The sequence below is a fragment of the Gadus chalcogrammus genome, chromosome 12 (genome assembly GCF_026213295.1).
Source record: "Gadus chalcogrammus isolate NIFS_2021 chromosome 12, NIFS_Gcha_1.0, whole genome shotgun sequence".
Classification (NCBI taxonomy): Eukaryota; Metazoa; Chordata; class Actinopteri; order Gadiformes; family Gadidae; genus Gadus; species Gadus chalcogrammus.
Genome location: NC_079423.1, coordinates 17,634,336 through 17,647,299, shown reverse-complemented (window position 1 = coordinate 17,647,299; position 12,964 = coordinate 17,634,336). Strand labels below are relative to the sequence as shown.

General features: G+C 50.6%; 2 protein-coding genes across 2 annotated transcripts in view; one reads left to right on the top strand and one right to left on the bottom strand.

Annotated features, from left to right (window-relative positions):
• Window positions 1-253: 253 nt before the first annotated feature.
• On the bottom strand, window positions 254-5,715 carry zgc:103559 (Allantoinase, mitochondrial). The gene is made up of 11 exons (XM_056604613.1): window positions 5,451-5,715; window positions 4,683-4,834; window positions 4,186-4,300; window positions 3,464-3,610; window positions 3,268-3,313; window positions 2,994-3,087; window positions 2,527-2,713; window positions 2,040-2,178; window positions 985-1,157; window positions 736-768; window positions 254-450 (listed from the first exon to the last, which is right to left on the bottom strand). Exons 1-11 carry the CDS (start codon window positions 5,598-5,600, stop codon window positions 298-300), a joined length of 1,389 nt encoding a protein of 462 aa, XP_056460588.1. The 5' UTR covers window positions 5,601-5,715; the 3' UTR covers window positions 254-297.
• Window positions 5,716-11,661: 5,946 nt separating this feature from the next.
• kif1aa (kinesin family member 1Aa) overlaps window positions 11,662-12,964 on the top strand; it is a 47,416-nt gene continuing 46,113 nt past the window's right edge. The window contains exon 1 of the mRNA XM_056603990.1: window positions 11,662-11,764. Coding sequence (XP_056459965.1) covers window positions 11,662-11,764 — 103 coding nt within the window. The remainder of the gene's footprint in view (window positions 11,765-12,964) is intronic.

Below are 12,964 nucleotides of genomic sequence, written 5' to 3'. Positions count from 1 at the left end.
GTTTCCGACGATAGTTATTTGGTTTAGGATTGACAGAGACATAAAGGCTCATTTAATTAGTGGTTTGGTCAAAAAAGCTGGTTCAGAGATTTGTTTGGTCACCTTTTCAGATATTTTTTACTGCTATGAAAAATATGCTTGAATTATTTAAGCAGCGGATTTTGATCACGTGATTATTATAAAATTGTTGTCATGGCACCATCCAGATTTATTCATTTAATTTGAAAAATCTCATCCCTCAACATGATAATGAGACAACACGACAGCAGTCTGAGTTATAAAACGGTTTTATTAGGGTTAGAGTTTGGGGGTTTGAGGCTGTCGTGGAGAGACGAGCAGGTGCTTGCCCAAGGGTTTGGGGCAGAAGGAGCCCTCTCTGTAGACCAGCTGGCCGCGGACCAGGGTGGCGTGCACCAGTCCCCGCAGCGTGCCCCCCAGGTAGGGCGTCACCTGCAGGAAGACGCATCGCAAGGTCACACATTTGATCAAATAGACTGGGTGTAAGACTGGGTAGCTTTACATTTAAAGGGCCCCTATTTTCCCCCGGGTGTGATTGAGATTGGCCGTTACAAGCCTTTGAACCTCCCCGTTTGGTGTCCAAGATGTATAATGGTGGATCAGCCTAGTGGACTGTACCAAATGGTAGGCTGATCTGGGTGACGAAATAGGGGCCCTTTTCATTTATTAGCGTATCGTAGCCTCCTGGTGATGGTATCGAGGGCGGTGTTTGCATACCTTGTTTTTATGGTGGATGTTTCCTTCCTGGACCTGGACAGATGAGGAAAGAACCAGTCTTGGTCTTAGAAGTTGGCTTTTAGTCAAACACAGCCTTTTAGGGCATTTATGCTAACATGTGCAATAAGGACAATGATTGTGTTTCTAGAATGTAGACATGGTCATGCTGTAAGTCGGAGAGCTGCGCTTAATATTCATGCAGCGTTTGAAGTAGTTCCGGTGAATAACCGTAATTTTTTTAACACGCACCACAAACTCCCGCTCTGGGTCCCAGATGACGAGGTCGGCGTCGTAGCCCGGCGCCAGGCTCCCCTTCCGGTCGTCAAGGCAACACAGCTGGGCCGTGTTCCGGGAGAGGAGTCGCGTCGCGTCCGAAAGTTGGAAGCCCCGCCCACTCGCGGAGGTCCAGAAGAGTGACAGACCTGCCAACCACACAGAACACACAGGATGGTTCTAGAGGTGAGGGGGTTCTTCTAGTAGGGAGGGGGTTCTAGTGGAGAGGGGGTTCTAGCTGGGAGGGGGTTCTAGCGGTTTCCATCCCTGCTGTCCTCAGCCTGACCTGTAGGAGGCGACCTTGAGAAAGATGTCTTAACACCTTCCTACATTAACGACTAATTAGCCTCTTTGGATAAAAGGCTCTTCTTAATAACACGATTGTAAAATAGTAAGAAAGCTGTGTGTTTTCAGTGGTTAAAAGCAATGGGCCTTGTGCAAGTCAAGTGTTGGACTGGAATGGACGATCAGAAATCCATATTCCTACTACCAGCTGATGGGACAAGTTTCCTGATAGATCTTCATATCCAGACTAACTATTTGGATAAATGTTTATTCTCTTGGTACATTAAGCTGCCAGCTTTCGGGTTCGTAGCGGCGGTCTTTCGAAGAGACGGGAGACTTTGAACCTGTCAATTATTACTGTCAGACTGGGCTGTTTGTTTGTCTCTCGTGGACTTTACTCAAACACACACACCGTCTGAACTGTCACGTGGGAGAAGAGACCTAATGTTCTACTAGGTAAGTTCAGTTGCAAACATCTACCTAACTGTACTTGGAGTCAGACGATGACTATGATTCCGGTATTGTGCAGGTATGCAGGTATTCCCTGCCTTGCCAAGAGGAGTGACAGCCAGCGATAGAAGCGATAGGATAGAAAGCTTCTAAAAGGTTGGGCGTTCGATTCCCAATGTCCGCATTCTACCTGTAGGCATCACAGAGCAAGATAACCCCTAACCCTACCTGCTTCTTATGACATAAATACGTTTAATTAGTATATGACTATTAAATAGTGACGTTGTCGTGGTTACCAAACTGCAGGGAGGAGATCCCTCCCCAGGCCTGGCTGAAGTCTCCAGTGTCCAGGTTCTTGAGTTCGGGGGTGCAGGGGGAGTGGTCCGAGACCACCATGTCGATGTCTCCGGCCTTCAGCGCCGCCCACAGCTGCTCCTGAGGGACCAGAGAGCCCACCAACCACGGCGTTAGAGTACGGTGGCCCCGGGGGACCACTGGACCCTGGAGACCAACTCTGATGAAGGCTAGTGGAATAGTGAAGGATAGTCACGCTATGACGGGTCTTTAAGAGGCTGATACATGTTAGTCTGAACAAGGCTCGAGTCCTGACTCTGAGCTTCAGGTTCTAAATGACGTTGAACGTAACGCATGCAGACGACAACACAAAAGTACACAACAACAAGAACACACTCCGGTCTCTCGTCAGACACGCCGCGTTGTCAGCACTTCCCTGCCGGACCACCGGGGGCGCCCGCCCGACGCCGGGCCTAGCGGTGGGCCTACCTGGTTGGCCTGGCTCCGGATGGGGGGGCAGCACTTGAACTGCGTGGCCCTGGGGGGGATGTCCTCGGAGGAGAGGGTCAGGTAGTGGTGCGTGGTCTCCACGGTCAGCGGGGCCCCCGCCGCCCGGGCCCCCCGGATCAGAGCCAGCGGCTCGGCCGAGGACAGGTGGACGATGTGACACCGGACCCTGTGGGGGCAGAGGTCAGAGGTCGGAGACTTCAGAGGGACACTGGGATCCGAACCCAGAGCCTCAGGGCTGAGGGTGTGAAGAGCCTAACCCCCCCCTGATAATGGGACAATTATGTTGTTTTTACTGCTATACTATGACGCCATTAAGCAGACGTTGCTCTCCAAACGTCCTATCGCTGCGTATTGTCAAGTATGTTGTGGTGTCAGTATCGCTGCAGTACTGTAGTGGAGGTCACGATCCCTAGCGGTGTTGCTGGTGAGCGTCTTGTGGCTCTCACCGGTACTGCAGGCAGAGCTGGGTGACGGTGCGGATCGCCTCCACCTCCATCACGTCCTTCCGCGACCGCAGGAAGGTGGAGTACTCACACGGGTCTGAAGGCACACGAGAAACGCCAGGTTCATAAAGCTCCCGGAAGTCCACGACTGGATTTGGACATCCCGTCTGGATTTGGCTGATTGGGTGTTATGGTGCTGGCTGGACCAGTGCATGGCTGGAGGTCAATCCTGGCAGCATCGCATGTACTTTACGGGACTATTTTATTAGCTACTTACCACCGCTCTCCTCTATCGTCTCGGGAACCTCCTTCTCAGCGTGGAACTAGGGGAACACAAAACTCACATGACCACCATTCCTTCTTTAAGCAGACGCTGGTATAGAGGTCAAGGGCAGGAAGTGGGTAGTTTCACTTCCTGGGTGTGGACATCACACCCAGGAAGTGATGTCCGGGTCCTGAGGAGCGTGGCCTACCAGCAGGACGCTCCCGGTGCCCTGCAGCTGCTGCATGGCCGCGTGGAGGTCGGCGTCGACCACGTGGGGGAACTCGTCCACGCCGCTGTGGATCAGGAAGCACTTGAAGCCCGCCACGCCGGCCCAGATCATGGGCCGAAGCTCCAGCTGTAGAGAGGGGAACCAGCGGGGGGGACTTCAACAAGCTGGGGGACGGCAGGAACACACAGAGCTGATCCAGGACCAGGTCTACACCCCTGGCCGAAGGTCAAAACACCGCCCTGATATCAAAGCGTTACACTTTTGATCGACAGCAACTGGTTGGACGTCATGACATCACCGGTACCTCATCGTGACATCACCGATTCTTTGCAGAAACGCTACTGATATTCTACAGTGTCACTGGCTTCTGAATGAGTTGGCACTGCTGCATCAGTTCCTGCTAGGATGACCAACAGAAACCTGGTCCAACTGGCATCGGGTCAACTTCCACCCTGTCAGCTTCACAACGTTTTGCACTCAGTTGTTGGACCCTAGCTTGATCTGAACTCCTGTTGACACTATCTCTGTATTTCGACTTCGTTGTTTTGGTGTGTGTGTGTGTGTGTGTGTGTGTGTGTGTGTGTGTGTGTGTGTGTGTGTGTGTGTGTGTGTGTGTGTGTGTGTGTGTGTGTGTGTGTGTGTGTCCCATTTCCCTGTTCTGGGACATTAAAGCATTATTGAACTATTTCCTCTTGTTGCACCTGGTTCCCCGGGATGACCCCGCCCCAGAAGGCGGTGTCGACGAAGCACTGGCCCTCGGCCACACACATCTTCTCGTCCAGGTTCCCCAGCGTGGTGGTGGGGGGGATGCTGTTGCTATGGGAACAGGAGGTACACGACACATTTCAAAATAAGGGTCTCCGTATTTATTTCGGTACTTACAGAGACAGGGAGCTTAGCACAAGGACGCCAACTCGATCTCAGCTCGGCTCAAAGCCAGAACCCGCTGGTACTGGGAGTCGAACACACTGCTATACTCGGCCCCAAGCAAGAGAGGCACTCCCCCACAGCCCTCATACGCACTTATTGTATATTATATGTTGTCATCCTTACTGTACCGACAGTGATGTATTGTTGTTTATCTTTCTTCTGGCAAATGTACTTATTGTAAGTCGCTTTGGATAGAAGCACCTGATAAACAACCTCAATGTAAATGCACCCCCGATCATGGGGGGGGGGGGGGCAGGAAGTCACGTACAGCGGCATGTCCACGATGGTGGTGACCCCCCCGGCGGCGGCGGCTCTCGTGGCGGTCCAGAAGCCCTCCCAGGACGTGCGCCCGGGCTCGTTGACGTGCACGTGGCTGTCCACCAGGCCCGGCATCACCACCCGGTCGCCCACGTCCCACACCTGCCCGCACAAACACAAACACAGGGAGTGTGGCGTCACCACGGGGACGTCACCGGTGAGATGAACGAGGGAGGAGGTCGTGGCGATGACGAAATTGTGTAGCCTGTGTGATATCGCTAACGGGACAGCATTTTCAAAGGTATTGATTGACAACGTTGCTGATAATGGCTATAAACCGTGTCAATCGTGTTATTGTTCGTCTCGTAGCGCGTCTGTATCCTCGTAATTTTATTATTAACTCTTTAATAACTTTTTATGTAATGTATTTTAATTACATATCGAGTGATGATCACAAGCTACTGATACTGTACCTCTTAATTGTGTCCAACTTTGACATCTGCACATAAATGGATCTGCACATATTTGGATTTTGTTTATTTGCTAGCTATATAGCCTACCCTGTAATATACATTGCTTTCTAGTATATTTCTCTTTATCTATAGATATTTATAGTTTTTCAGTGTCTAGCATTCGTTTTCATCTATCTAGAATATGATGCCCCCGACAGGTAGGCTAGTTGACTGGGAAGTCAGTTCCCAGTCTGACTCGCCTTGAAAGACCAGATGAACGGGAATTTGAACACCGATGACTGATTGTTATTTGAACACGAGCCCACCTCACAAGACTCCTCGTCCGCGGAAAGCGCGCTGCCGGGCCGGACGCTCTGGATCTTCCCGTCTCTGACGTAGATGACTGCCGGCTGGATGACGTCACCAAGCAGCACACGGCGGCTCTTGACGGCCCGGACGGTCGCACCGAGCTCCATGTTCACGACTGACGTTGACAGCTGTCTATCAACGGGGGGTCTGAGATGCTGCAGACATGTGTGACAGCGTGTTGGAGGCCTGCAGCACAGGAGCGGTTAACTCCGCCTCCTGACCCGACGTCACCTCTATTGATTCGGGGGCAAACTGGACGTGTCGCCGCATGTGCGTTTTCTGGATAAATGTGTGCGTAATATTACGTGAGCATGCCGCCATGCTGATGACACCGAGGCTTATGAGCGAACACGGCGAGGTTCAAGTCCCTGGGCCGCTTTGAAGCCGACTGATTTACTGAACATTGGTTCTGGTCGCTTTTGATCGCGAGTTACGACTTATTGCATGGTTGAGATTGGTCTCCGCACCTCCACACTCATGATGGTCTCAATGTAACCTTGATTTTCCTGACGAGGGGACACCCTACCCAGTACCAATCTTATCAAAAAACAAATTGATTAAATCTTTTGATTTGATCTTTGATTGGTTGATTTTATTGGACAAATGTATCATGATAAATGTCCCCACAGCGACCCCCAGTGGCGGTGGAAGGTCTCACCACAGATGCTGCAGCCAGCGTCTGACTGTAGCCCTCGCTTCTACACCATCACATCGTGTATTGAATGTTCATCCATCACATTCACAACAAGACCATTCCCATGGGAAATACTACTAATACTGGACAGACCTGAAACACTTTTAATAAAAACATGAAACCTAAATGCACTCGTCGGTAGGTCTTTAAACGCACGTCCCAGTCAGAGACCGGGCCTAAACGGGCAGTGGCTCGTTCAGCACTATAAATTATTCAGGGCCCCGGGCCCCGGATTTAGATACTGCTGGCGGCTGAGTGTTGGTAGGCCAGTAGCATGCTCCCGTGCTAAAGCTAGCTGGCCTTCACCTGGGGTCGACTGGGTTCTGCTAACCAGCCAACCAGCAGACAAACAGGCCTTCTGCTAACCAGCCAACCAGCAGACAAACAGGCCTTCTGCTAACCAGCCAACCAGCAGACAAACAGGCCTTCTGCTAACCAGCCATCCAGCAGACAAACAGGCCTTCTGCTAACCAGCCAACCAGCAGACAAACAGGCCTTCTGCTAACCAGCCATCCAGCAGACAAACAGGCCTTACATTGCTGTTTAAACTTTCAATGCTGACTGAATGATTCAGCATTAACATTAATAGAACATTATGAGAGAGAGAGAGAGAGAGAGAGAGAGAGAGAGAGAGAGAGAGAGAGAGAGAGAGAGAGGAGAGAGAGAGAGAGAGAGAGAGAGAGAGAGAGAGAGAGAGAGAGAGAGAGAGAGGTGTCATTGAAAGCGTCTGCATTGTGTTCCAGGTAACCTGAGCTCACCTGTTCTCCAGGTTACCTGCAGCTCATAGGGCTGGTGGACCCTGGAGGTGTACATACCTGGCAACCCAGCCGCAGTACTCACCTGTACAGACCACTGTCACATACCTGCCCAACCTGGCAACCCAGCCGCAGTACTCACCTGTACATACCACTGTCACATACCTGCCCAACCTGGCAACCCAGCCGCAGTACTCACCTGTACAGACCACTGTCACAACACATAATATAGGGTATATAATATATAATACATTAAACAACATGTATTAAATAACACTGCAAGTCTAATGTAAATGCAAGCGGCCTAAATGTTTTCATTCTTTTCAAAAGCTGTCTTGTCATTATCTTGATTTGAAACAAGTGTATTAATACTGACTGAGCGTAATATAGTTTAACATGTGATAATATGCAGTTGAGTTCTTTGTCGGTTTGACGGACATAAGATCGTTTATTTATCTGCAGTTAAGACTCGTGTGAGTTTTCAACTTGATATCCTAATCCCCTTCTCTCTCTCTCTCTCTCTCTCTCTCTCTCTCTCTCTCTCTCTCTCTCTCTCTCTCTCTCTCTCTCTCTCTCTCCTCCGCATCGCCGCTGCCCTCTCCCTCGCTCTCTCCGTGCTGACGTCACCACAGAGCTCAGCATCCTCTCGGAGGCGCAGCAGGGAGGAGACAGCAGAGCCATTTTGCCCTTAGCCAGAGTGTAGCCTCACCGTTCTCTCCCTCTCTCTCTCCCTTTCTCTCTCTCCTAACACCGGGGGCTCCAGAACAGAGCTCTCCGGTATCCGTTCACCTTGGCTTCCCCGTGCTTGACGGAAGGGGGTCGGGGGGCAAAGACGGCGTCGTTTTGACAGGAGGATAGTGTCGTTATCGCGGGACAGCGGGACGAGACGAGGCGGTGGGTGGCGGCGGTGGAGGTGGGGGTGGATGGTGAACACGAACCAAGGACACACAGCAGCAGCCAACGAGCGGGCTCCAGGAGAGGAGCCAGCCCACGCAGAGACCAGGCCGAGAGGTGAGCCTCATCCCCCTTCATTGTTCCGGTGATGAGGCGCCGATGCATTTTTAACGAGGCGCGTCTGTGCGGCGGGCGGCGGATCCTCCCGGGATCCTGCGGGGTGTATGAGGGTGTAGCGGGGTGTAGGGTGCGGCCGTGCGGAGCTGTCACCAGACCCCTGGCTCTTCGAGCACACCGACGTGTTGTCATTCAATCTAACGGTTGTGATTCACTGTGGATATCGTGTTGTTTTTATATTTGATTCGTTGTGTACGCGGTATTTATTATGCGATGACCGGCGGAATCCATGTTGACGAACACCGTGTCGTATTCATGTGTCGTAGCCCGTGTCAGGTGGAAATCGTCTGGGGTGAGATACGAACGACGTATCTATGAATAAAAGCCCGTTAAATACCCATGTCCATTGTTATCAGCAGAGGCGTTGGGCTGGGTACTGTGCCCTGGACAGCCTCACCATGTCTGCTCCTAAACACAAGCTGGTGTTCATTATTTTGATGCCCAGATAACTCAAACAAACAGGCCTAGCCTCTCACTTCATTTTCCGCCCCTAATGTAGTCCTACCGGTCAGGGTGATGGTTGCATCGGATGAGATACTGTCCGGATGCCTCGGTTCACCGGAGGGTTACACTAGACTCCTTGTTTTAACGGCAGGACACCTTTCTACTAAACGCAGGCTTGGAGACATCAAAGTGTGACGCAGTTTGCATGTAAACCAATACGATTACACCCCCCAGCCTGTCAATACCCCGCCCCCCCCCCCAGCCAGGGTTGGGTAGAGGTAGTGCTATTTATTGGGTGGTGCCAGGTGGAGCAGTGTGGTTTCAGAACAACCCCGTCGTCGCTCTCCTTTACGACCCCAGACCAATATCATTTGATGAATCTGTTGACCAATATCCTGCTACAGCAGTTTAGCTTTACTAGCCTGGTCCTCCACACACACACACACACACACACACACACACACACACACACACACACACACACACACACACACACACACACACACACACACACACACACACTCGTATGTTTCCAACCCCTGGGGGGACGAGTGACCAACACGCACGCATTTACACGTACGCACGCAAACGCACGTCCGCTCACATGACCACACATACACACATAAACATGCACACACACTCTCTGAATGTGTGTGTGTGTGCTCCCACATGCACACGGACGCACACACATGTTTTGGGTGTAGGCGGGCGGCCTGTGAGTGTGTGTGTTTGGGTGGGGGGGGGGGGGGGGGGGGGGGATGGAGGAAGTGGTGGGGGTGACACAGCACTTTCACATCCAGAACCGCGGCCTGCGCCCCGACCGTCCGTCAGCCAGACCCCCCCCTGGGGCGGGGGCTTGACCCAGAGGGGACCATCGTGCCCCCCATGCCCCCCCCCCATGCCCCCTCCCCATGCCCCCCCCCTCCCGTGAGTCATGGACGCCCTCGGGCCGTCTGACTCATCGATCGATTTCACACGCGACTTCCATCCATTAGGCCTCGGAGAGAGAGAGCCCGGCCCGCTGATACCGGCGCTGTGGGCGGGGCCTACTGCCAGACGGGGGCGGGGCCAGACGGGGATAGTGGGGAGGGGTCCGGGAGAACCGGGGAGGGGGGGGGGGGGATTCAACAACACTACGTTTGATTTAGATATTTCGCTCTTTGTTGATCGGCCACTCCTAGGAATGGCTCTCGTGTCGGCCAATCAGAGCATAGTTTGTGCGGCCCCTCCCGTTTGTGTGTGTGTGTGTGTGTGTCTGTGTCTGAGTGTGTCTGTGTGTCTGAGTGTGGGTTTGTGTGTGTGTGTTACTATAGACCCCCCCTTCCATCCATTAGCGCGGTGATTTAATCACACATGCTTTAGGAGACCCAGAGCAGAGATGACCTTGGTGGGTTTGACCCCTGACCTCATCTCTGTGGCCCTAAAATGAATTCAGGGGTGTGCGTGTGTGTTTTCTTATGTATTTGTTTGTTAGTATTTGTGTGTGTGTGCATATGTACGTGCATGTGAGTTTTTTTTAATTAGCGTGTTTGGTCATTTTGTGTGTGTCTGCATGTGTGTGCATGTGTATGTGCGTGCATTTGTGTGTGTGTGTTTTTGTAATGGTTGTGTGTGTGTGTGTGTGTGTGTGTGTGTGTGTGTGTGTGTGTGTGTGTGTGTGTGTGTGTGTGTGTGTGTGTGTGTGTGTGCTGTAATGTGTGTGATTTGTAATGGGTGTGTGTGTGTTTGCATGTGTGTGTGCGTGTGTACGTATGTTCGTACGTGCGCGCATTTGTGTGTGTGATTTGTAACGTGTGTGTGTCCATACTGGGTCTATTGTTATGCTGGAGGCAGGCGGACATTTAGCTGTGGCTGCACTTCTGCTGCCCAGGCCCTCACTGACCATGCACGCTTTGTTCCCACATGTTACACACACACACACACACGCACACGCACATGCACACACGCACACACAACTACAAACACACTACACACATACACATGAAGCATGCAGACTAGACGCACAATACACACCCTGCACACATGTGACACACACTCATGCTAGACACACATTACTCACACACACACACACACACACACACGACACAAATGCAGGCAACCATATCAACATCTTTATATTTATAATGTATTCACATATTTGTTTTTATCAATTTAAGGGTTTTTAAGAAAAGGCACACCCGTATATTCCCACGGTGGCTGAAGATTCACAATCTGCTGATTGAAAATCTTCAGAATATGACCTATATAACACACATTAATTGAATGGCTCATGATGAATCAATCCATGATAGGTGATCATATAACAGTCGGTCAACATACGATGTAATAACATGACATAACCATAAGGACACCCATAGCCATAACACGTTGTTCACTAACATGACACAACATTATAAATGGATCTGACTAACACAACGCACTTAACAACACAACACACGTTACAACACAACCAAGGTTACAACACATCACACATTACAAGAGAACACACATTACGACACACATTACAACACACGTTACAACAACATTACAACACAACACACCTAACAACACAACACATGATACAACAAAACATATGATACAACATAAGACAAGTTACAACACAACTCCCGTTACAACACAACACACAGTACAACGAAACACACGTTACAACAAACATTCCAACACACCTTACAACACACCTTCCAACACAACACAACACAACACACATTCGTTTTCAGAATTTTTTCAAGGTGTTCCAAAGCTTCAAAGTACAGAATCTATCGGACCTTAAGGCAAAACTGTTAAGCATGATGTCAATGAAGGCCCGAATATTAGATAGTAGAAAGATGGCCACCAGAGTGGGAAGTGTGGTCATCAGGGTTTGACCATGAGCTACAGCGCCCCTTATGATGATATTAGCAATTTTTTTAATAATAATTTTACCATAATAACATGTAACATGTGCAATGACAATAAAGTTATTCTATTTATAATAATAATACTTTAAAAAATGGATTGGTGACGTGTTTTCCAACCACACTCATAAGTAGCACAATAAAAGATGTATCATCCTCTTCATGGCTCTCTTCCTCTAGATCTGCAGTGATCCGGACCCAGACCCTCTGAGCCGGTCCCAGCCCCCCTGAGCCGGACCCAGACCCCCTGAGCAGGACCACACCCCCCCCCCCCCTCCCCACCCCAGGGTGCCAGACAGGAGGAGGAGCCATGGCGGCCTCAGTCAAAGTGGCGGTGCGCGTCCGGCCGTTCAACTCCAGGGAGACGGGCAAGGACAGCAAGTGCATCATCCAGATGAACGGGAACACCACCAGTAAGTCTGTCTGTCTGCTGTCTGTCTGTCTGTCTGCCTGTCTGCCTGTCATCTTCACAGCCCCTGCAGGAATCGTAGATGTTAGTCTGGGGATGGATGATGTTCGACCGTCACTCCAGAAAAGCGGTCGTTGAGTTTTTGTTGTGTTTGGTGTTTGGGTTCGGGTAAGGGTTAATAGGGATGGTTGGTGTCAGGGTTAAGGATAGACAGTGGGGCGGTTGTTGATAGGAAGTCTTTACGGGGATTAGAAGTGTTAATCGTTTTAAGGGGTCTTTTGATGTTGGACAGTCTTTAAAGGCAGAGTACTGTTGATCTGAGTAATCTCTCTCTCTCCTGTTCCCTGGCCCTAAGGAGAGAGTTGATGCAGGGCAGTTTCTGCTGCGATTGATGTTCATTTTCCCACTGAGGAAAAAAGCAGACAGAAAAAGTAATAAACTAAGCCCTCTCTCTCCGCGCCGTCCGTTAAACCCACTGCCGCGATAACGGAGAGGTCTGTAATCCCTGGAGAAAGGGAACCAATATTTATTAAGGACCTTTATCTACTAATGGGACAGGGATCCAGGCTGGGAGACATAATGGTGGAACGCTTCTTCTAATCAGGACCCCGTCTCTTTGCTGATCATATCTGTGAGCTGAAACAAATGGCTGTTAGTCCAGTACCAGGACACTGGGCCAGGCTGATGGGTCTGGGACGTAGGAGAGGCCAGAGCAGGGTATACTGGTGGGTTTGGGGTATCTGGGATAAGTGTTGGGTATCTGGGTGGAATTGGGGTACCTGGGATAGGGTATCTAAGGTAGGGGTATGTGTAACCCTGGACCCAGCAGTCCTGCTGTGTTGTATCATTCTGGGGGAGACGGCACAGGGCCGGAACCCAGCAACAGGAAGGGGCGGAGCTCCATCATGTTTCCTTTTTCCTGTTCCTGTATTGAGACGGTCCACCGAAGAATTAACCAATCACAGGAGTGGACGAAGCTCTCAGAGGGGATTTGAGAAAGAGTGTTACTGCGGTCAGGCATCACCGTGTCGATTTGAAACATGTACGGAGACTTTATTGCAGTTCACTGCTGCTTTTGTTTTGTTTGCAAATTATGCTTTGCAGAACCCCTTTCCCCCTTCCTTGTCCCATCAGACTTCAGATACGTTCGTGTATGTGTGATAGAGTTAGGGTGTGGTGAAAGTATTATGGTATATATGATAGT

Bases quoted from the DNA above. Each gene is read 5' to 3' on its own strand.
- zgc:103559 (XM_056604613.1), bottom strand. From the start codon at position 5,600: ATGGAGCTCGGTGCGACCGTCCGGGCCGTCAAGAGCCGCCGTGTGCTG. The intron at 3,314-3,463 runs GTAGGCCACGCT...GTGTTCCCCTAG, and splicing joins GCACCGGGAGCGTCCTGCTG to TTCCACGCTGAGAAGGAGGT. The intron at 3,088-3,267 runs GTAAGTAGCTAA...GTGTGCCTTCAG, and splicing joins GACGATAGAGGAGAGCGGTG to ACCCGTGTGAGTACTCCACC.